The 23,250-nt window shown below is 42.0% G+C and overlaps 1 protein-coding gene across 2 annotated transcripts; it reads right to left on the bottom strand.

Moving 5' to 3' along the window:
• Positions 1-1,059: 1,059 nt before the first annotated feature.
• Positions 1,060-19,755, bottom strand: rfx7b (regulatory factor X7b). Of its 2 annotated transcripts, XM_078167829.1 has the most exons (10): positions 19,366-19,737; positions 16,450-16,483; positions 10,331-10,415; positions 9,864-9,903; positions 9,651-9,773; positions 9,429-9,545; positions 8,450-8,534; positions 8,138-8,345; positions 6,249-6,544; positions 1,060-6,153 (listed from the first exon to the last, which is right to left on the bottom strand). In XM_078167829.1, the coding sequence occupies exons 1-10, from the start codon at positions 19,491-19,493 to the stop codon at positions 2,761-2,763; spliced, it is 4,509 nt and encodes a 1,502-aa protein (XP_078023955.1). In that variant the 5' UTR covers positions 19,494-19,737; the 3' UTR covers positions 1,060-2,760. The 2 variants fall into 2 exon arrangements, with proteins under 2 accessions (XP_078023955.1, XP_033490862.2); XM_033634971.2 differs by lacking the exon at positions 9,864-9,903 and having other exon boundaries at positions 10,330-10,415; positions 19,366-19,755.
• Positions 19,756-23,250: the final 3,495 nt, after the last annotated feature.

Below are 23,250 nucleotides of genomic sequence, written 5' to 3'. Positions count from 1 at the left end.
AGTACACCAGACAACACCACAGAGGAGGGTTTTTTTTTTCTACTGGTAGAAATGGACAAGATAGTCAAACAGAGTTGGTTCTGGGTCAGTCAAAGGTAAAGAATCAGAGTCACTGCTTGATGGAGCTCCTGTACTCATAAAGAGGTGCATTTCCTTCATTCAAATTCAAATATCAGTGCCTTTTTGTTAAAGAAAAGGTTACAAGAAAATGTTAAATTTCTTCACAAATGCATCTTGCAAAATAGGAATATGTAAAATCAACATAAAACAGTCATCAACAGAACATATAGAACAACATTAACTTAGTAAACAGCACACAACAAAAGTAATGTAACTCATGAAACTAGCACTGCCAGTCTGGTTAACAGAACCTGCCCAAATCACAGAAGACAGTGGTTACCAAGAATACAAAGTACAACAGAAGTCATCACACATGCGTGCGTACAATCATTTATCAACATAATGAGCATGTAGGTTTTAAAAGGTTGTTGAACTTTTTTTTCCCTCAATGCTTTATATTCTCATGTATGAGAATGAGTAAGAAATGTGTATCTCACTGAGATTAATGCACATTTTGCTACAAGACAATTAGTCATTTTCTGACAGTTAATTTCCCTACTCATCTTGTCATAAAAAATATTTTTTGTCTTTTTTTTGTGGGCATCCATCATTACATTTGTCCATAAAGATGTGGCAAAGCCATGTCATAAAAATTTAGTGCAATAATGTGAACCTCCAAAGTTTGTTGAAACATGAGTAATTTTTTTTTTCCAGTGTCTGCTGAAAGGCTTTGAGCACAATGTCTGTCACAGAGATGTTTGCAACCAGCTAACAGTATCACAACTTTTTTTTTTTTAATCTCAATATACCATGCTATTGATCCTGCTCAAAGCACACATCACTTCTGCAACTGCAGAGACCTATTATCTTTGAATAGAAAAAAAGTAAAATAAAATCAGCAAGCGAGACCAGACAGCATTACTTTTACGACACATTGAGCCAGAAATGTAACACACAACATACAGTATCTTGCCGACTATAGATCTGTTAAGCTTTTTTTTTCTTTTAAATGGCACATACTTAGCTAGAATAATGGCCATAATATAGTGTCTTGATACATCAAATCTCTATGTATCTATCCTATTTACAGATGGAGCTTAAACATGACTTATACAACATTGACAATAGCCAAAAACTCAAGCAAGCATCCTACTGTATCACATAGCCTACCTGGCTAGCAGTGATGGTTTCAACATGCTTTCAGGTCCATGGTTACCTATAAAACATAGGACAGTGACCATTTCACAAATTTACATACTGTACATAAGATTTACGCAACTTAACCATTTTTCCTCAAATGCAATAAAACTCTTTTATATCTCCGAGGCTGCCCGTTTCTCGTTGTTGTTGTTGTTGTTGTTGTTGTTAATGTTTACTAGGAGTGTTTCTATATGTAATAATCTCTTGCGTTATTCAAACAGATCATCTTTGGTATGGAAATAAGGCTGGATTCTCCACAAACATAATTTTGTTTCCTCTTGATCCCAAGATGACGTCAAAACATAAATGTCAGCCTCTAGCTTTCTATGTAACTAAGCCTTCTCCATACCATTGATATTCTTATCCAAGCTGGGAGTATAGCATGCCAAAACAAAAAAAGAAAAGAATCTCATGACTGAAAGTGTGCCTGCCATGGTTTATGGACAGCATATCAAATTCCTCTAAATCCATTACTGATAAGGGCACACACAGTGTAGTCGTTAGCCTATACAATACGCATCTATATTGTAACACTGCAAAACAAAAACAATAAGAAAGAGTACTGAAAATATCAGAGTAACAGCTGCCTTGATATGATGAAGCTCTGGATGGTTCTGAAGATTCTTAACATTATACTATATACAGTCTCTCTACAGATGGCATAAGGCCTTGGACTTTGGGAATAAGGCAGCCAGTTGTTGATTCCTTTCCGTGTATAGTCCACAAAGTGGCCTGAATTCCCATCTTCTCCCTACTGATTCATCTACTCCCTTTATAAGATATTAAACAGTACAAGAAGTATAGGCTTTAAGAAAATTTCACTCTTGGACAATGCTCAGATGTGAATCAGCGTTCCACTGATTTTGGTATATGATAAAGTATAAAGATTATGTCATAAATTCAGCACCTGGCAGCACAAGATGCTACCCTTTTTAATATTCAGATATGGCAGGCAAATGTACTACAACTATTATGTGCATATACTACAATCCCAATATTGTCTCCATTTGGTTGAACTTGAACTGCACACACTGAAAATAGTACACAACAGCATACTTTTTTTTTTTGGTCTTTTGTGCCAAATTTCCTACCCATCTCCTTCTTTCATTATGTGTTCGTTAAATACAAATATTGCATTATTGATTGGTTATAACATGGAAGATTATGTTTGTCTTAATGTTCATACCATACAAACCTGCTCTCTGTAAGTGCATGCTGCCACCACGTACTCACACTTTTTTTACTTGAAATGCTTACATCTCTAATTCCAGATGAGGGAGAGAAGTGGTTAAGTACTGAAACCGACGAGTGTGACGGATGAAAAAGGAGAGAAGTAACTAAATGTCAGTAGGAGAGATTTTCTGGTAAGCCTGGCACTTTTAACAGAACGAATGGCAAAGTCCAGACAAATCCCGACAAACTATAGTTTAAAAACAGATAAACTACATACGCACCAAACAAACAACAGAAAACAGAAATCATACAGAGTAAAAGATAACATTAGCCCAGCATCTCTACTGTAGTAGGCTGGTCTTTGCTTTCTAGCCAGTCAAAGCCAGAGTTCACAGTATCACTGCATATCTGCTGAAAAAGCGGGTCGTTCTTCAGTTCTTCCAGTGTTGAGTCTTCATATTGTTCCTGCTGCTGATTAGGGTCAAACAGCAGGTTGGTGTCCAACGTGTTAAGGTCAGTGATGCTACTGGACAGATCTGAGGTCAGTCTGATGTCGTTTGAGAAGTCAGACGCCACAGCGTTGAGCTCCGAAGCTACCTGACCCACTAACTGGGAACTGGGGTTGAGGCCATCGTCCCCCAACAAGTCCTTGACAGTGTTGTTGAAATCCAGCTGCTGTTGCTCGTCCTCTGTCTCCTGCTGCTGTGTGCTCTGGAGGAGGAGCTGTGGTTGTGTCTGCACAGGATTCTCCTGGAGCTGCTGCTGCTGCTGTTGCTGGTCTTGCTCACCAGGACCTGCTTGTGCTTGGCTGTCCCCAGTGGGGAAACTCACCTGTTCGCCACTGCTGGTGGTGAGGTAGCCATGCTGCTGGAGCTCAAAGGCAGCAGGGCTGGAGCTAACAGGCAGCTGAGTCTGGTGAGCTGTTCCCCCAGCGAAGCCAGGAGTGGTCTCCAGGATCTGTGTGAGGTTCATGCGAGCCGTGTAGTTAGAGGGGAGGTTGTTAATACCCAGGCCACGGACAGAATCATCCCCGTCAGCCTCCATCTTGCTGAGAAGAACGTTGGTGATTTTGGCGGTGTTACTCTGACCCTGCACAGGCAGCATCTCACTCTGCATCATGATGTTCAGGGGCACAGACTGGCTACGCTGAACCATGCTGTGGACAGAGCCGACTGTCTGGCTGTTGGACAGGATGTTGAGCACCTCGGAGGTGATGGGGGAGTTAAAGGGTGAAACCACGGTTCGGGTGGAGGTGGTGGTGGTGGTTGAATTGGTGGTGGTGGTTAGAGGGCCCGTGTTGCCACTGAAGTTTCTCTGGCGCACTGCAGGACTGACACTGCGGCAACGGAAAGTACTGGATGCAGATGAGGTGGATGCCTTGTTGTCTAACGGTGCTGGCACAGCAAAACTCTCCTGTTTAGTAGGAGTAGTTACCAACTGCTGCTGCTGCTGCTGCTGTTGTTGTTGTTGTTGCTGTTGCTGCTGCTGCTGTTGCTGCACCGGTGAAATGGGCGTCAAACGGCCAAAGTGAGCAGCATCCTGTCTCGACTGAGCCTGAAATGACTGGCCAGGAATTGCAAAAGCATGTGGCTTACGAAACTGGTCATCTACCAGGTCTTGGTAGCTGGGCAGGATGCCAATGCTATGGCTGGGCAACGGACCCGCAGAGTTGCTGTTGTAGCGGTTGTTGATCCACTCCAGTTTGGCCTTGTCAGGGTGTGTTGCCATTGGCCTCTGCATTGGCTTCACAGGGCTGCTGGAGACAATACTGGCGTCGTGATAACCTGTGATGCTTGAGTTAATAGGAGTGAACGCAAAAGGGTTCCTGCACTCCACTGGGCTTGGGGGGACGCTGCTGCTGCAGTTGGACAGTGGCGTGCTGATGGGGGTGTGGCGACCCATGGCTCCATCCACAGGTGTGATGGGAGCCAAGCGGGAGCAGGGACTCTCTCTTGTTAGGCTGTGCCCAAGCGTCATTTCAGAGGTGGGGGTGGGAGTCGGAGTTGGTGTGGGTGTTGGAGTGGGAGTCTGGACAGGAGTGGTGCTGCTGTGGGCAGAGTGGAAGAAGGTAGTGCCGGCCTGGTGAGCATTTAGGATAGAGCCTTGACTGCTGGCTGACTGGCCTTGTAAAGACACATCGACACAGCTACTAAAGAGACCCTTCAGCTTCATCTGCTCCTCCATTTGGACTAGCTCCTCCACAATGCTGTCCTGGGTCATGTCATCATCGTTGAACGGAAAGTAGTCCATGTTGGGTTGAGAACCTGCAAAGTCCACCATCTCCTGCGGGAGGGTGAGCTGGCCCGAGGCCTCGGAGGGTTGAGCTATAATGGAAAGCTGGTCAGTAGGGGCTTGTTTGTGTTCTGCTGGTATCTGCTGCGCAAACGCCTGCTTCCGAAGTTCGTCAAGCTGTCCCTCCTCCCATATTGTGCTCTTTAAGTCACTCATCACAGAGGCTTCGTGTGCTCCTGAGTTGGCTGGTATGGCATGAGGGTCCCCGGTGATCTGCCGAAGCAACGCCTGATCCGACGTGTTGTTTCCAGCTGCTCCGGTGCTGGTGTCAGTGCTGAGAGAATGGTCTTCACGTTTCACCACCAACGCCTGGGGTTTGACAACAGTCTGGGAGCCCTCAGTGTGTGTGATGGGCGAGTCAGAGAGTGCAAGAATCTGTGTGGGCCCTATGGAGGTGTGTTTCACAGTCACTTTGCAGGGGGCACTCTCTGGTCTGGCAGGGGTTCCCGGTCTGGGGATCCTCTTTAATGCAGCACTGACTCCAGGTTTGGGATTGTCAACTACAGCTAGTGGCTGCTGGGAGATAAACACCCTCTTTACAGGAATCACATGGGACTCTCCGCCTGGGCCTGTGCGCTTCCTGGGGCTCTTGGCATCTAGGCAGGGATCCTTCGATGTTGTGGTAACAGCGGAGGAGCCATTGGATGACGTGTTGCTATTCGAGTTCTGATTATCAACAGTCAAGTACAAAGTACTGTCATGGCAGTTACTGTTATTGCTGTCCTGAGTCCCAGCCACAGCTACCGAGATGGGAGGGGATGTGGGGTCACTTTTTATCCTTCCCCCTTTGTCTGGTCCGGGAGAGCACTTTATCAGGAAGCTTGGCTCACTGGCAGCCCTGAACTTAGCCATTCTCTCCTCTTTGGCCCCAGCAGCAGTTTTCTCTGTGCCATGGGTGGAGTTATTGTCATTTCCAGCTTCAGACACCACTTTGGTGTCAGTGGAGAGGACTGGGGTGGAGACAGGGGCACTGGGTCTGATTGCAGGAGACTGAGGGGCAGCCGAGCTCCCACCTTGTGACTGCTGGGAGTCGTCCGAAGCTGCTATGGTATTCACACCCGCTGAGGCAGGACGCACGGTTGTGCTGCTGCTGCTGGGAGCCAGAGCAATGGCCGTCATCTTCACCACGTTGACTGAGCTGACGTGGGGAGTTGGCATCACAGTTTTTATGGGGCTGTTGGTGATGAGCAGGGTGGGGGGTGAGCGCAGTGTGATGGCACTGGTGGCAGAGGGTTTGGGCAGAATTTGTGCGTACCGCGTACCGTGTCGTGCCAGCCGGTCACCCACAGGACTAGCTGAGATGTTCTGGGGAGTTTTGGGGGACTGTTTAAGAGACTGAGTGACTACTTGGAAGTTTACAGGCAACACTTTTCCCTCTGTTGTCCCAACAGGGCTGGGTGAGGTCATCAACTGCCTGCCTCTCTGTACCTGGGAGGAGAAAAGTGAGAATATACCATTAAATTTAGGCACATTCGTCAATAACATCTCTGAGCATAGTTAGTGGGAAAAATTCAGCTACATACCGTGACTGGGCTGGGGACAGCTGCTACCACGATGCCTATGGTGGGCTGAGGGGACAGCAGAGCAGGGCTGCCACAGGGGATGGTAGGGCCAGGGGTACTGGCCTCCGTTCTCTTGACTTGGGTCTCGCTGGGCAGGGGTGAGTGGAGCTTCTGCTCCTGCTGCTTCTTCTGGATCTTACGCTGCAATTGCTGCTTTGCATCAACAGAGGGAGAGGGCAGGGTCTTCACCTGGGGCTGGAAAGAGTTTGTCTCAGCTGTTGGCACAAATGCGGAGGCTGGAGTTGGCGTCTTCATTCCTGTCAAGAATTGTATTGAATTGAACACCCAAGAATTGTAATTAGCAAGGATACTGTGTTGGTGAGAGCAAACCAAGCGCTGCCAACAGTGATGGTTTCAATGTTTCTGGGCCTGCAGTGTCACATGTAAGTAAGGAAAAAATGTATCACAGTATCATCATGTATTTCAAACTAGCAAAAAGGTTTAAATTGAAAACGCTAACCCAGGGGTGTCAAACACAGGGCCTGCAAGCCAAAGGGTCTAATCTAGTCCACTGGATGACTTTGCACACCTATTATTGATGTACTTGTGAAGGATAAGTGACAGTGATCACCAACAAAACAATGACTACTTAATGCTGTCATATTTAACAATATTAAATATGGTGCAAAAAAATGTCACAGCAGCTTCAGTCCAAAAGAATCTGTATCAGATGTCTATCTTAAAATAATATTTGAAACCGTATTGCGGAGGCACAGCCAATTGATTTAAAAATGCTTTGTAAAGCAGGGAACATCTTAAACTGCTTCCTCAATAGCTTCCACTTTAGTTTGGTGTGGTGATGCCAGCGTTACCACACAGGGGTGGAAATGCATGGAAAAATGCACATGTAATGACAGGGAGTAGCAGACTGACTCAATGTGGAAAAACTGAGACACATCGTTGAAATTGCACTTATTTTTCCCCAAGACATCTCAGGCTGTTCATCATCTGTTTCGTAAATGGATGAATATTTTCAGAATGTACTTTGAATTTACTCTAAAAGAAGAGAAAAATTTGGAGGTGTTGTTATTTATAGGTAATTATGCAATGTTTTACTGGTCCAGCTCACTTGGGATAAAAGTGGGCTGGATGTGGCCCATGAATTAAAATGAGTTTGACACCCCTGCTCTGAACATGCAACACAAGATGGGTTTCATCTTTTAGCTTCCTTTGTTTAGTGGGAGTATGTCATTTTAGCCAGGTACTTATTATTTTCCAGTGATAGAGAATTCCCAAGTGTTGACAAAAGACAACATGATCTGCTCTTCTTCTTCAGGCCCAGATCTGACTGTTGAGGCTACCTTTTCATGATGAGCTCAGTATGATAATACATTGTCCTTGAATTCATCATTCATTTTGAAACACCTTTAAATCTAAAGAGTGCACAGACGGCAAGGCACAGACCTGTGGAAGCAGATGCGATGCAAGTGCCCTGAAATTAACGAAAATCATGTCGCACTTCCTTTTTAACCATATTCTAGGTTTATGTTCATAATCCTTTTTTTTGGCTAAAATGACATCATGAGAGTGGTTAATATAAGACATCGTTTATAGACGGCTGAATTAACCTAGTTACATTTTCAGCACCATGGACAGCTGACTACTGTGTGCTTACACTGTTTTGGGGGACACGTGCAGGATCACATGAGGAAAACACTTTTAAACCCTAAGGGTGCCGCTGAGGCACAAAATCACATAAGTAAACAAATCATAATCCTATTTTTAAAGTGCCTTTCTAACACTTCAATATGATGCTGTCAGCTATGATGCACACAGCACAAACTAAACTTCACAAACACACACAGACTACAGTGAAATGACCACACCAGCAGATCAGCGGACATCCTCACCTGTGGGTGTTCCGGTCATAACAGTGAGTGCAGCCATGGACTTAGTACCAATGTAGTGGCTATTGAGCAAGAAGCGGGCCAGGTCCTCCACGTTGTCAAACTGACGACTCAGGACCTTTTGGGCCCACTCACACACCAGTCCACAGGCTGCAGATCTCATTTCATCTTCAGCGCTCGGGGACTGGCCCGTCGGCTCCATCAGCTCACACTACAGAAGACAGCAGCAGGTGGATGAGCAACAGAGCATTTTAAAAGTGTAACTAGATATTTACCTGGATGGTTTAAAGTATTTTTTCTTGCAGTGTAACTTACCCCATCACCAGATTTCTGCAGATCCAGGTTGGGTAAGGACGGCATGTGAACAAAAGCTTTCTTCCTTAGCCCGCTATAACAGTATGTGAGAAGGAGTTAAGGTGTCTGACACGTAATGACCCTGGACATGGTAATGTATATAATATGGTGGTTTGTATATGGTGGTTTTACATTGGGGGGGCCAAATTCATGGTTTGTATCTATGCAATCCCTTTCCCCTCTTTTAGGCCCATGCAAAAAGTTATCTTCTCAGAAAATCTGACAGAAATTGTAAATTTTAAGAACACCTCAAAGCCAAAACAACATCTTTTCAGCTTTATGTCGCGAAAGCTTTTTGCTTGTGGTTTTTGCATTTGTATTTGCCGAACTACTGAAGTTGAAAAAACTTCAACTCAGAGCAGAAAAGCACCCTACATTATCTCTGTATTCGTCATCTTTTTTTCCCATTGTTCGAAAGGATGATTTGAGAGGCGGGCCTTCTATGGTGGTCACGTCAACAAGTTTACAGCTGGTAAACAATGGAGGAGAAACTGGTGGAAGCCGTTGCTGGATGCACAGAACTATACGGCCCGACGATAGACAGTAGGTTGTCAAACTGCCCCTTAGTCATCCTAAAATATGCCTGGAAACGGTTATCATCGAGACGAAGCTCGTGGACCAAATGATCTAACCCTAACCCACACAGATCTCCGTTTCCCTGTCCCCAATAAACTAAGCGTGCCCACCGTCATCTACTGTGGGTAATACACTGACCATGACCAAGTACCTCAAACAACCCCACTTCAGAAAATCCAAACTATTCCTTTAACACAGTCACTCACTGCTAGCATAAAAAACCCATGATCCGCCTTGTCTGAACGCCAACACTACATGTCTTGTTAACTTGCTCACAATTTGAGGAATATAAAGGCAGGATTTAGCAAAGCACAGACAGATAAAAGCATAGGAGGAAGACAGGTTCGTCGGAGGTAAAGGATATTTGGATTTGCCCCTCATGCCCAGTCGACGTGCCTTCATGTTAGGAAAGACATTCTTCATGATCTTCCCAAAGTCTGCTGCACTCAGTGGATTGTAGCCGAGATTGTCACAATAGCTCCTGCAAGAGAAGAGAATCCTCCATGAGATTTAAAGTAAAATACATACTGTCCCCTTTTCTGTCACCCTTCACCTCCCCGACCACACAGCGAGGTCACACACTCACTTGTATTCATCATACACCTCTTGCTTTGGGAGGGAAGTCTCTGGGTGCTCTTCTAGGTGATTCCGTATCCAGTTGAAAGCATACATCTGTTGAGTACGGCTTGACGACATGGAACTCTGATCACTGAAAGTGGCACAGAGGAAAAATAAATCTGGTGAGGCAGTGTCCTCGATTTGTATGCATCATTTCTTGTTAATACAGAAACTTTAATACCATAATCCAGGAGTGGAGGACCCCCTCTCATTCTCAGTCCAAATGGGCAGAATTGGGGGGTTGGGGTGATGAATAGATATGGGGAAACAAATGAAACACAGACAGCTAGGTATAGCAAAAATCTAAATAGGTCAGTGGTTTGCTTCATAATGATAATCAATCAAACAGCTGAAAAACAAATGAGAATTTTGCATTAAAAAAAACTCACCAGTGACGAACAACCCCCCAAAAATGTCAAAAACGTAAAACTCAATTTCATTTTTGGGAGCTAGCAGCCTGAACTGTGTCTGCGAAGTAGCCAGTGGATAGTGACTTGAACTTTTGACAAGCAATGAGACAACAGTGCCAATAATGTAATGAGAGCCACGACAAAGCAGCCATGTGTGTGTGAGACAAAAAAAGGCCAAAGAGCAAAGTGGAAAACTTGCGTAAAGTGAGTGTGTGTGTGTGTGTGTCTGTGACTCACCTTTTATCATTGCCACTGCTGGGACCAGAAGGCAACTTAAGGTAGAGGTAGAGTTTTTCGATGTCTGTAAACTTCTCAACATCTTGCTGTAAAAATAAAATCATCACAAAAGAGAAAAAGATTACTTATATAAAACAAAGTAAAAAACTTTTCCCCCCAAGCAAAATCTAAATGTAAGCTCAGGGATGGGTACTAAAACCTGGTATTAAACAGGCATTGGTGCTAAATTATTGGCACCTTTTAACATTTTGGTGTAATTTATCACCAGGCTGCAGCCAGGGCCGTACGCAGGATTTTTGAAATACCGAGGTCATTTAGTCGTGGTGTACGTGGGGGGGGTCAAAAATTTTTGTCAATTATATATCAAAAGCCTTCAATCTGGTGTACTTTGACAGCCAAATTAAGAGGCTACATCTATAAAGAACTACACACATCATATTAGATTAATCCCATCTTATCATGTTTCTCTTCCCACTTCATACTATAGCGTAATTGCCTTTCACCAAACTTTGTTTGTGGGTATTTATAATTATGTTTGAACCACTTATTCTTTAGCAGGAAGTACTTCTCTTCATCTGTCAGTTGTCAGTTATATTAATTTTTATATCAATGAAAAAAACAAATCCGTGTTACTAAATTCTTACATTTTTACATGTATCTCACCATAGCAAGTTGGAAGTTGACATATTCTGCCATATATGAAGAGGGGAGACTCTCTGGAATCTGGCAATATAAGAACCATGATGCTGTCACATTCTGTCACTTCACAGCTGTCCAAAACATGTGGTTTGTGCCAGGCGGACATGTTTGCCAGTATTTTTTCATTATTGCAAGAAATTCCATTGACTCATTCACAAGTCAAAAATGTGTTTTATCTGAAATAAACATGCAATATTTATATCTAAGGTCATAGAAAAATAGTCAACCAAGTGCAATGATCTCCTCCAAGATAATATTTGCCACTTTGCAGTAAAAAAAAAATTCTGGATGTTTTCTTGTCGACATGATCTTGACTTACTTCTCTGTGCTCTGTGCTGCTCTTTGGCCTGACCTGAAAGTTTTTTGTTGTTGTTTTTCAGTTTCAGTTATATATTGGGGGGACATTTTGGGCACATTTTGGGGGGGGGGGACACATGTCCCCCTCAATGTATATGGTGACTACGGCCCTGTCACGCATGCATAATTAGGCTACAGTTGTCTGGGTGCGCAAAGGTGAAGTGCATTGGTCTTGTCATACAAAGTTTGATGGAGTGTCAACTGGACAATATGGAGATATTTGCATCTTGAAAGCCGGACTACAAGTGTGGATAGACAGGGAGAAACACACGCAAGCCTAAGACATGGTAAGATATGATATTCCTCACTATATGAAGTGACTGATAACAAGATCTGTATAATGGATTGTAAAGAAATTCGTCAGGTTTTTATTTTGTAGACAATTGATCTGTATTTATAGCGTGTTGGGATGACAGCACAATGGTGTGTGTGGTATCCTCGGAAAGCTCTGGTCCTGCACTTTCATATGATATGTGTGGCATTTCTGTGCGACCCTGCATTTGTGAGTAATCTATCTAAGAATAATGTGTGTGCAAAGCTGTATGAAAGCTGCATCGATCAAACAAGAGTACCAGAAATTTCTTTTTTAAATAATTGTTATTATAGAGAAGAGAGAGTCACTCAATCACCTTCCATCGGTCCTCCCATGTACTTTCACCGCACAAATGAAATGGTTTATTTTTATTTTCATTTTATTCATTCATTTAGGTCGGGAAAAAATACAGAGGTCATGACCTCAGTGTCCTCAATGGTAGTTACGGCCTTGGCTGCAGCCTCTCCTCTGCTCTCTGTGTCTGGGCTCAGCTCCTCCAACTACACTTGTTACTGTAAGTGTAAAGGCCCGAACATACTCGGGCGGAACGGACTCCACGGAGGTCCGTGCGGACTCAAAGCGGACGTCCGCAAGCCCTGTGCGCACAAAGCTCAGATTTTACGACCGCGCGGACTCCACTCCGCGCACCAGTGACTGCTCGGCATGTATTTTTCACATCGCAGGGATTTTTCACGAACATTTTTACAGGAAACTACAACGCGGAAGTGCACTCGACTATGGAAGCCCGAATGACTGCGGACATTCCTCGCGGAGTCCGTTCCGCGTACATTCCGCCCGAGTATGTTCGGGCCTTAATAAAGCCTTAGCGACAATAAATACTTCATCAGTACACCTGTTTAACCAGCACAAACATGTAGTAAAGCAATATTACAATCTGTTCTGTCTGTCTCATCAACTGTCACTATGTTTTACACAAGAACAGGGTGCTAGCTCGGCTAAAACAAAAGCCATCTGTATGTCGTCTAACTGCTTAGCTTAGTTTGCCAGGTATCATTAAACATTAAATTAGCTGTTGGATAAGAGAAACCAGCCCCTCCTCCCTCTCTTAAGATTGGTTTCCACTGAGATATTGTTCAGTCCCTCCAGGATTTTGCAGGGGTTTTTTTGCAATTGTTGGAGCCTGAAATGCCTGATTTCCCTACAGCTTTTGGAAAAAAATATCCAATGTTACAATGCCTTCTTTTAGGTTGAGGGATCAAGTGAAAATTGCAAAAATAGTTGTGATTCAGTTTTGGATTCAGAGCCAATCACTATGAGCATTCAGTGTGTCCCAAAGAATTAGTATCTATTTGTAACAATAGGGGGCAGCAGCAGCTGATTGCTGACTATCAGCTGTTGCTGCCAACGCGGTGCTGAGGGATCGTCTCCATGAGCCGCTCTCCTCCTGTTGTCTGTGCCCTGCACGGTTAGCACGAGCTAACACAGCAGCAGCGCCAGCAGCGCCAACCAACAGCAAGCCATTAAACAGTCGCAACAAACTCACACCAACACTGAAACAGCTCAACTCTGGTGTTCAGCCTGTTAACAAATGTTGGATTAGCCGCTTGATGCTCAAAGTTATCCCTTTAAATGTGTGTGTGACTAGATCTTAGGCATGGAGCTCTCACTCCTGCAGCAGTAGCCTCATGATAAACAGATTGGGGCAAGGACGTCAAGGGAATTAATATGCTGCATGCAGCTCTACAATGAAATACGAGTTTTTCCATTATAATTAGTCAAATTTGTGGTAAAGCTGTGGTGATTGTACAAAATTGCAATTCACAGCAATTCAATTGCGTTAGTTGTTGTGATTGCAACATCACAACATCCTGGAGGGACTGGTTATTGAGCTTAGATAGTGACTTTGCTGTTGTAAACATTACTTTTGCTGCTCTACAAACAACATTTAGTTATATTCAATACATAAATAAATTCTCATTCATTCAATTTCTGGAACATCTTATCCTTTTGGGGGTCACAGGGGGGCTGGAGCCTATCCCAGCTGACATTGGGTGAGAGGCGGGCTACACCTTGGACAGGTCACCAGACTATCACAGGGCTGACACATCGAGACAGACAACCATTCACACCTACAGACAATTTAGAGTCACCAATTAACCTGCATGTCTTTGGACTGTGGGAGGAAGCTTGAGAAAACCAAAAAGAGGTACAAGAAAAAGAACCAAATAAAGTATTGCTAAAGAACCGAACTGATAAGGAGTATCGATAAAATCCTAACTCATCCCTGTGCGTCTTCATGAGAGTAATATGGAATAAAGAATGAAGACAGAAGGTGATCAAAAGACTGTAAATCTGATTTCAGGCCCTATTGTTAGCTCTTCACAACTGGACAAATAGATATATGCACACAGAAAATTTAGGCTATCTGGTTTTGAATTTAGTGCTGACTTTAAAACGCTACACAGGTGTGACCGTGACACACAACCTCCTTACTACTGATTCAAAACCCGACTGCTTTTCAACTGGTTTCTAAGAATGGACTCATCTTACCACTTTCCCTTTTCTATTTGTCTCTTTGTTGCTAGGGGAACCAATACTTGAATGAATGAGGTGAGAGCTGTCAGCCAATGAGCAATGAGAGAAAACGCTATTTACTACACTCCATTGCTACGAGTGACAAAGGAGCAAATTAGTCCTTCTCCACTTATACCATGATGCTTCAATCTTTGGCACCATTCATCCCCTTAAATGTTTTCTTGGATTCCCTAAGATGACCTTTACACCTGGCATCAAAACATATACCGGTAACCTAGGCAACCTCAGACATTTGATTTGCATAATTACATTTTCAGTTACACAATCACACGTATCAGATGTAGGAACCATCCAACGGCTACACAATGCAAGCACCACCTGTATATGGCACCAATATACATGTGGTATGTTCATTTTCAAATGACAGCTACACAAACAGACCTCACATTTGAATGTCAGTGTCCAAGGACATTATATTGTATCTCTTAATTATCCCTATGCTTTTTAGATGAATACATTATTCTCTTTTTTACAATTTCATCCATATATGCAGGAAAATGCCGCATGTTTTTTTCCTGGTTGCACTAGTCCACCATTGCTATTGGCTTTGCATGATTTTTCCATGAATGTGATTTAGTGTTTTGATTGTCAGTTGTTTAATTTATTAGATGAGCCAAAAACAGACAAAATTTTTCAATAAAAATTCCCCAAAAATATATTATACCATTACATATATGAAAATTTTGATATAATATTAAATATATGGTAATAGAAAATATTATCACTTTAAGTGTTCATACTATTTTGTCTCCTCACCTTTACATTCTATACACATATTATTAAACCGTATGACGATCCTGATATTTACCCCACAACACTATTTAGACACAATCCATGTTAGAAACACAGGTATATACTGTCAGGTGTAAAGGACGTCTTTGATTTGCCGCAGTCTGACGTGCTGTGTGCCACTGTGTTAATGTGTAACCATCTAAAGTGGTAAAAGGTTCATGTTTTATCAGGACTTGTAAAGAAAGGGGCCAAACCTGCCTGCTGAAATCTGTCAAACACCAGACAGATACAGGAACAGTTAACGGCCTGTATTTTCTCTTAGTAAGAAAAAACATGGACAAGCTTTATCATGTAGCTTTGATGTCACTGACATGGCTTTGTTGTTGAATACAAGGCGTGGGCCACTTCGGATTAATCCAGAACAAAATGTGTATAAATAGAAAGCTTTTACACATACACACATGCCAAAAAAGTTGTTCTTAAAACCAATCTATGTGTATTTACAAACCAATATAATCAAACTACGTTCACTATTTTTATTCATCACTGTAATGTAAATATTAGGTGAGCAAATTTAAGCATCATGGTTCCAGTGGAGTAATTTACAATCAATAAGGACAACTAAGTAGGACTGGGCGTTATGGAAAAAAAAACAAAACAATCGCAATATTTTTGATAAATAATCATGAGTAATGTGGATATAATGACTAACAGAGGTGGGAATCACCAGAGGCTCCACGATACAATACTGTAACAACACATCAATCACTATACAATATTATTGCGATTTAAAAATGTGTTGCAATATGCTGAGTATTGTGATAAAATATATTGCGATTTATTACCTGTTTTCAGCTGCAACTAATGTCTCCAAAGCAAAACATTGTCAACTTCTGTTTTATCTATTTAATAAGTTTTCAGTCTGCTCATCTCACTTCAACCAGTTTTTGTAGCAACATGTATCTAGTAAACTGAAAAGCCACATATTTAAGTAGGTTACCTACAGTTTAACATGCAATATATTAAACGCAATACAGTCTTAGCACTGTGTGACGATAGAATATTGCCACACAAAAATATCGCAATTCACAATTTTCCCCCCACTCCTAATAACTAAGTGGGTAAATAACTGAACAGCTAGAACAGTCTGGTAGGTTCATAAAATTCTATCACTTAACTGTAATGCAACATTTAAAGCCAGGAAAACACTAATGCCATACTGCCACATCCAAAATCTATAATGATACCTGGTCTCGTATTGCAATATTGATATAACGTTGATGTATTGCCCAATCCTACAACTAAGCATGAAACATACATTATCATATCATATTCTTTCCTAACGAAAGCTGAACTGCACACCTGTTTCTATGAGCCACCAATAAACAGTTACATGTGACTTCCTGATGATGGGGAGCTTGTAGGTAACAAACAACAAAGACTTGTGTGTTGTGGATACTCACCAATATGCTGTCCACTTTTGATTGTACAGATTTGCTACAATGAGAAAGAAAGCAAAAAACAGAAATGACATTAAAGATGATTTAGATTAAAATAACATTGATACATGCAGGATTTTCTTATCTTTTCAACTAATAGGCTAAATATGATAACAATGATGATAACAATCAAACAGGAAATGTATTAACATTTAGAAGTTCTCTTCTACCACTGTATTTTTAATGTATCTTTTTAAATATCCTTAATCATGATACAAAATTGGATGTGTTTTAGAAATGTTCTGCATCACCATGCCATAAAATGAGTGAAATCATGACAATGTTTCATCTTTATTCTCTATATAAACTCAGATATGACTATAAGCAGTGGCTTTGTAAAGTATTCAGACTCCTTCGCCTTTTGAACTCTTTATTGTGTTACTGATTTAATTCAAAATGGATTTAATGCACTTTTAGGCCATCAATCTGAACACAATAAACAATATTAAACAGCGAAAACGTGTTTCGTACGTTTTGCAAATTTATTTAAAAACCTAAATTTCTCGTTTGCACCAGAATTCAGTCCATTTATTCAGAACCAGCTTTGGCACAAATTACAGTTTCGAGTCTTCTTCCTGGTAGATTCTCTACACTTCAGAGGGGAGTGTGTGATGTGTCATCTTCAGGTCTCTCCACAGATGTTTTTTGGGTCTCAAGTCCAAGCTTCAGCTGGGTCACTCAAGGACATTCAGAGACATATCCCAAAATCCACTGCAGCTGTGTCTTGGCTGTCGGCTTTGGGTTGTTGTCGTACAGCTCTGTGTTTGTGTGCACTCTGGAGAATTTTTACTTCAAGGTCCTTCTTGTGTTTGGCTGCATTCATTCCTCCGCAGAGAGGCACCTCCACAGCATGATGCTAACATCACTCTGCTTTATTGTAGAAATGGTGATGACATGTATGAAGCACCTGTGTCCTGAGGCCACTGGGCTGTTTGTCACCTCCCTGACCATGACTCTTGTTGCCTTGAGTTGGATGGCCAGCTCTAAGAAGAGTCCTAGTGGTTCCATACTTCTTCCACATCACAATGATAGAGCCCAGAAATGGTTTCATACCCTCGCCCACATTTCTGCCTTGACACAGTTCAATCACGAAGGACCACAGAGAGTTCCTTGGACATGACGACTAGTTCTGAAAAGCTCTTTTATAGGAACCTTAAACACACACACACACACACACACACACACACACACACAGGTATGTTTCCCTTTTCAAATCATGTCCAATCATTTGAATTTGCCACAGAAATCCTCCAATCAAGCTCCAGGCTGTGTCCTCATTCACTGCTCCCTGTGCAACAGACTCAATAGCTCATTGTACAGTGAGCAGTAAATTAAGACTTTGACTCTTATGAATTACTGTCATTTTGCATCACCATCGGGAGGTGTAGTGTTGCACCACTGAAATTATGGCATCTGTAAAATGCAATAAACCGCACTGGGGCATCCATGACATGGAAACTATCTTTTTTTGCTCCATAGGCCTTTTTTTACTCCACACTGATGTAAAAGCACAGATGTAGATTGGAAAAATGATTGATTTGGGGAAAAAAAAATATTATTGTGATTATTTTTGACTGATATTGCATGGTAATTATTTTGCAATATAAGAGGAAATGATCATTTTTACATCTTTATTCTTATTTTCATTAAAAAAAACCCATATAGAAACAATTTAAGTGTGATTTTTGCAACGATCTGTATCAAACAAGACAATGTATAGGCCAGGACATCAGTGCAGCATGACAATGTTTCATTTATAATGGCATTATGACAAACATTTCGCTTTCAACAAATACTGAGCCTCCTGCAGTAGTCCATAATGCATTTACAATAAAATTACGACTAACTGTTCCACCCAAATAACATTAATACCTCTAATGCCAAGACCCTGAAATTTAAGCAGCTAAATGTTAAGTTGTAATTGATTTTATTATTTAGGCCTACACCTGTGCCTTTCTTACTGTCAAATAAAGGCCAGTACATATTTCACACATTTCAAATTCATAATTCAGACACGAATAATACGTTGGACAGTAAATATACTGCATCATTTAGCTGATAACAGCTAAAATTAGATTGCAGACACATCCCCAGAGGCATCTCAGGGATAGTAATCAAAGCAGGTGCACCAAAGGATGCACAGCAGAGACTCTGACGACTTAAGTAAATGAGCAATTTCATTTTTAGACATGTATTAAACATGAAAAAACCCTTAAAAACAATTTTCTTCCTTAGTCATTGTGAGTTATTGTGCAAGTACATTTAGTTCCTTTTAAATGACATCTGTAAAGTGTACCAATTTGTGAATGTTTCTTTCCAAAGCCACTGCATAATATAACATCTGATGTAGATAATAAAATGTCAGGTTTTGTCAATCACAAGGCACTGCATGGTTATGGGAAATCTAATTGGGTTTTAATAATTTCCAAAGCCACTGCAGAAACTAAAATGTAACCCATTGTGATAGGAGTGTATTGTGTTGTTATTAGCTGTATTAAATCAGTGTGAGGCTGTCTGTGTGTGTGTAGCTGTCTGCTTTGACACCTGTCATCCTGAGCATCAGCACCACCGGTGGATGTGGTGTCATCTATCACATGGCCTCCTATGGCTCGATGCTAATGATTAGAGCTACTCCTGCTGTAAATACCTGCACCTTAGCGTCTTAGTAACGCGTACACAGGCAGCAGGCAGTGCAGCTTTCCTCGCTGTCATCGCATTTCCGTGAAATATCGTGGGTTAGCTCGGGAGCACTCGTGTTATTTCCAGCCGCTTTGTGCAGCACACAGCCTCCCTGCCACTCCACAGCTAGATACGCTAATTATGAGGCTACGGCTAGCGAAAAGGACAGTGTGGCTGCTCGAGGATCATTTCCATCCTTACCAAATTGAATTCTTTATTTTGAACTGTAACGCGTTAGCCTCGGGCCCCTGGAGTCCTGGCACCAGCGCTGGAAGAGAGCCTAATCCCGAGGCAGGCTTCTGACCAGGTTGTTGTTGATCATCAGCCATCGCGATGGAGGGGTGGTGGGGGAGCTTTAACAAGTAGGCCTCATCCCCGGCTGTGCACTGCACCGGACCCACCGCTGCTGGAGCGGCTCAGTCAGCTAGGACAGCCCGCTGAATCCACCACAGAGCATGGCTACAAACACTGAGAGCTGACCCTCGCGAAACACAAAACTAAACCAAAAAAAAACACCCGGGAATACAAAAGGCATTTCGCAGAGGTCTCTCCGCTGCCGCAAATAGCACGCCTGCAGCAGCCAGCAGCAGCTACAGACGAGCTGCCTGCGTCAAGTCACGCGCAGGTAGCACAGACCACACCGGAAGTGCACGGGGATTTTACCTTCGAAATAAAAGCACAAGATTTTTTTTTTTTTTGTATGTCTAAAGCAACAGGGGTGTCAAACTCACTATGGTTCATGGGCCACATACAGCCCAATTTGATCTCAAGTGGGCCAGACCAATAAAACCATCGCATAATAACCTATGAATAACAACAGCTCTCATTTTTTCCCTTTCTTTTAATGTAATGAAATACAAGTTCATTCTGCACAGCAGGGATACTCCACTTTCTTCACCCGGGGGCCACTTTTGCAAAATGACAGGAGGGCAGGGGCCACTCACAGCAGCCCCACACGTGTGTAATGTTGTGTTCACACTAAACGCAATGCAAATGTTTGAACACTAGAATATTTTGTGTTGAACCGCCTCATAAGTGAGAATAACTGGTGTCATAGTCACATGAAATTGCTGAATCGATAATTGAACTTCCAACGGTACATCCTCGGCATCATACGTCCCGGAGGATCTCAATGCTGATTGGCTATTGCGGCGTGAACTGGTAGTTGAAGTTCAGTTTTTCAACTGTCATGAAATTGCGCTTCATTCATCCATTTCGCATCAATTGCGTTGTGGGAATTCACATCTAATCGCATCTTTAAATTGACTTTACATGTAATTCACTTGGCTGAATTGTTTTATTCGTACCCAGCGTGAACACAACATAAGCGTAAGACACTCAGAGCTTAGTCCTGACTTGTGTTGAGGGGTCTGAGAGATCCTCCTCTGGCACTTTTTTTGATAAAGAAGCTGTATTTTGATGCTTTTTTAATGCACTCTGGCACCTTATGTAAATTAAAATGACAAAAAAAAAAACAATGTTAAATTTTTTTTTTTGGTTTGGGGGGGCCACCTGGCACCCTATCAGGGACCACATTTGGCCCACGGGTTGTAGGTTGAGTATCACTGCTGTATAGAGTGCTTCAGGGGTGATATTTTTCTGTTGTTTGATGCGGAAGTTAGCATCGCGCTGGTTTCCTCATCAAAAAGCCTGTGGGATTTTTCCATTTTGGATTATTGCTGTAAATAAGCTCTGCGGCCAGCAAACATTTATGATACATGTTTTGTTCAGCGGGATGATCTTCACCAGTGAACACCACTTATATGATTACTGAAGCCTAAATGCAATCACCAGAAGTAAAAAGTTAACATGTGGCTATAAATGAACTTCACTGTGGTTGCATGGCCTAATGTCACCAACATGACAAGACCGTAAAGCCGTATTCAGCATGGCTCACATCACGAGTGGGGTATTTACTGACTCATCTATGTCGCATGACAAAATATGAAAGTCTCTCAAGCTTGTGTTAACCACAGACCTTATTTCAGGCATATAACAAAAAAAACATTACAAAACCCATTGACTTTCAGACAAGGGAACCGTGTAAAATGATAACTCATTTCCAGGTGTTAGGACTCATTCCTCATTTACTTTATATGTTCATCTGTTTACAAACAGAAACAATATTCACATGCCCATATGAACATTTATCATTTCTGTCATTCATACTGGCAGTTCAAGTATCCCTTTGGGGGACAAACTCTGTAGTCCTTGTCCAGTACAAAAATTAATTCAAAATTCATCTGAATTTAAAAAGTCTTCTGTAGTACGAATAAGGTAAATCAGGTGGGGTTCTTCCAAAGATGCAGTCTTATTAATACAGGGTACCCTCTTTGCCTTTGCACCATGGTTTCCACGGTGTTTTCTTGGAGATAGAATCAGAAGAGTGCATGGACCAACTATGAGACAATGGGCTCCTGGGCACAAATATACAAATGGCCCCAACATTTTCCTACATAGGCGCAAGACAAACAGACTTTATCATGGTTTTGCCTCTTTTATGTTGTTTTGTGACTTTCTCAGGGAATTTTCCATCTCTTTTTTGATGGTTTTGTGTCTCTTTGATGTTATTTTGTGTCTATTTGTGGTCATTTTACATCTCTTTGTGACTCTCTATGAGGGTTTTGAATTTCTTTGTGGTGGTTTTGTGTCTCTTTGTAATTATTTTGTGTCTCTTTTCGGTTCCTCTGCACCTCTGTGTGGTCAATATGAGTCTCTTCCCAGTCAGTACATGTTTTTTCAATAATGGATCAACATTTCAAGTGCTTTACTTACCATGATAATACTTACTGATAATACAGACAGGCCACTTCTTCAACCAGATAGTCCCAGAAACTATAGCTGAAGATTTTAGTGGGAACCCAGGGGACATGTTCTCCTCGATATTTAGAACATGTCTCCCACAATTAAAAACATGAAAGGAGCAGATGGATTTTTATATTTGACATATTCAAGACATTTAAACCATGAATTGAGACAGAAAAGGAACAAATTGGTGCATAAAAATTCACCAGCATGCAGAAAAGTAAGTGTTTGATGCCTCAGAAAACTCCTTTTCAGGTGAATCAATGATAAAGACAATCATCAGCTGCAGCCCTATTTGAAAGTAAATCCATGCTTTAATATTTTCTGGTTACTGGTGTCCGCATTCTTATAAACTGGCAAAAACTTAGAATCCCTTGTTAAATAAATGCACCCCTGGTCTGTTATGTTTCCTGTTATTGTGCATGAGATGTTAAAGGTGTTTTAATTTAAAAGCCCAGACGGGGAGTTTAGTTTTTCACTGTGTTTCCTGTAACTTGACGCTGGTGTGCGCGCTGCAGTTCCGCTGTCACCCGGCAGGGGCGCTGCTGCAGGAAGCTGGTTGATCAGATAGTGACAATGACGGGTAAACAGCCAGGATGATATCACTTCTACATGTAAACTGGTCATTTACTAGCGCGTGTATTCATCAAATAATCAACCAGTATGTTTCCATCGATGTATAATCCTGTTACACTGTCGGTGAGGAAATGCTGAAACACCAAACAGATTGTTCCAAGATGTGTCTTTGCTCATCTCACAGCTTAGCTACTATTTTTTCCTTCGGCTGAAATATGAGACACAGCTGGCGGAAAAAAAATAACCTGAGAGGATGAATTAGATTGAGACTGTCTGTTCTGGATATAAATACAACGCTCACTTATGTCACACCAGTAAACCCTCTGTATATCACCCATATTACACACGTGTCCAGTTAATGTGATTATAATAACTAATAATAACCCACTAATAATTAATAATGTTTTATATGTCTCCTTCATGAAAATATAAATGTGGAAATTCACAGGAATGAAGCCACCAGGTCAGGAAAAAAACGAGACCTAAATAAATGCTCTCATCATGGCTTATTTTATGCTGCCATCTGTTGATGGAAGGAGGTAATGTTACTCCACTGACACCACGGTCATGAAACATAATGCAAGACAGAGATAGACTCACACACACACACACACACACACACACACACACACACACACACACACACACATGGGAAAGGCATGTATGGACATGTTTACAGTGACCCTAAAGATAAGAATAACAGGA

This window comes from Epinephelus lanceolatus, chromosome 5 (assembly GCF_041903045.1).
Source record: "Epinephelus lanceolatus isolate andai-2023 chromosome 5, ASM4190304v1, whole genome shotgun sequence".
NCBI classification, from domain to species: Eukaryota; Metazoa; Chordata; class Actinopteri; order Perciformes; family Serranidae; genus Epinephelus; species Epinephelus lanceolatus.
This window is presented reverse-complemented; position numbering and strand designations above follow the sequence as displayed.

Coding starts and splice junctions, on each gene's coding strand:
- rfx7b (XM_078167829.1), bottom strand. CDS start 19,493: ATGGCTGATGATCAACAACAACCTGGTCAGAAGCCTGCCTCGGGATTA. Junction 9,904..10,330: donor CAGCAGTGGCAATGATAAAA/GGTGAGTCACAG, acceptor TTCTGCCCATTT/GGACTGAGAATGAGAGGGGG. Junction 8,535..9,428: donor GGCATGAGGGGCAAATCCAA/ATATCCTTTACC, acceptor ACTCCTTCTCAC/ATACTGTTATAGCGGGCTAA.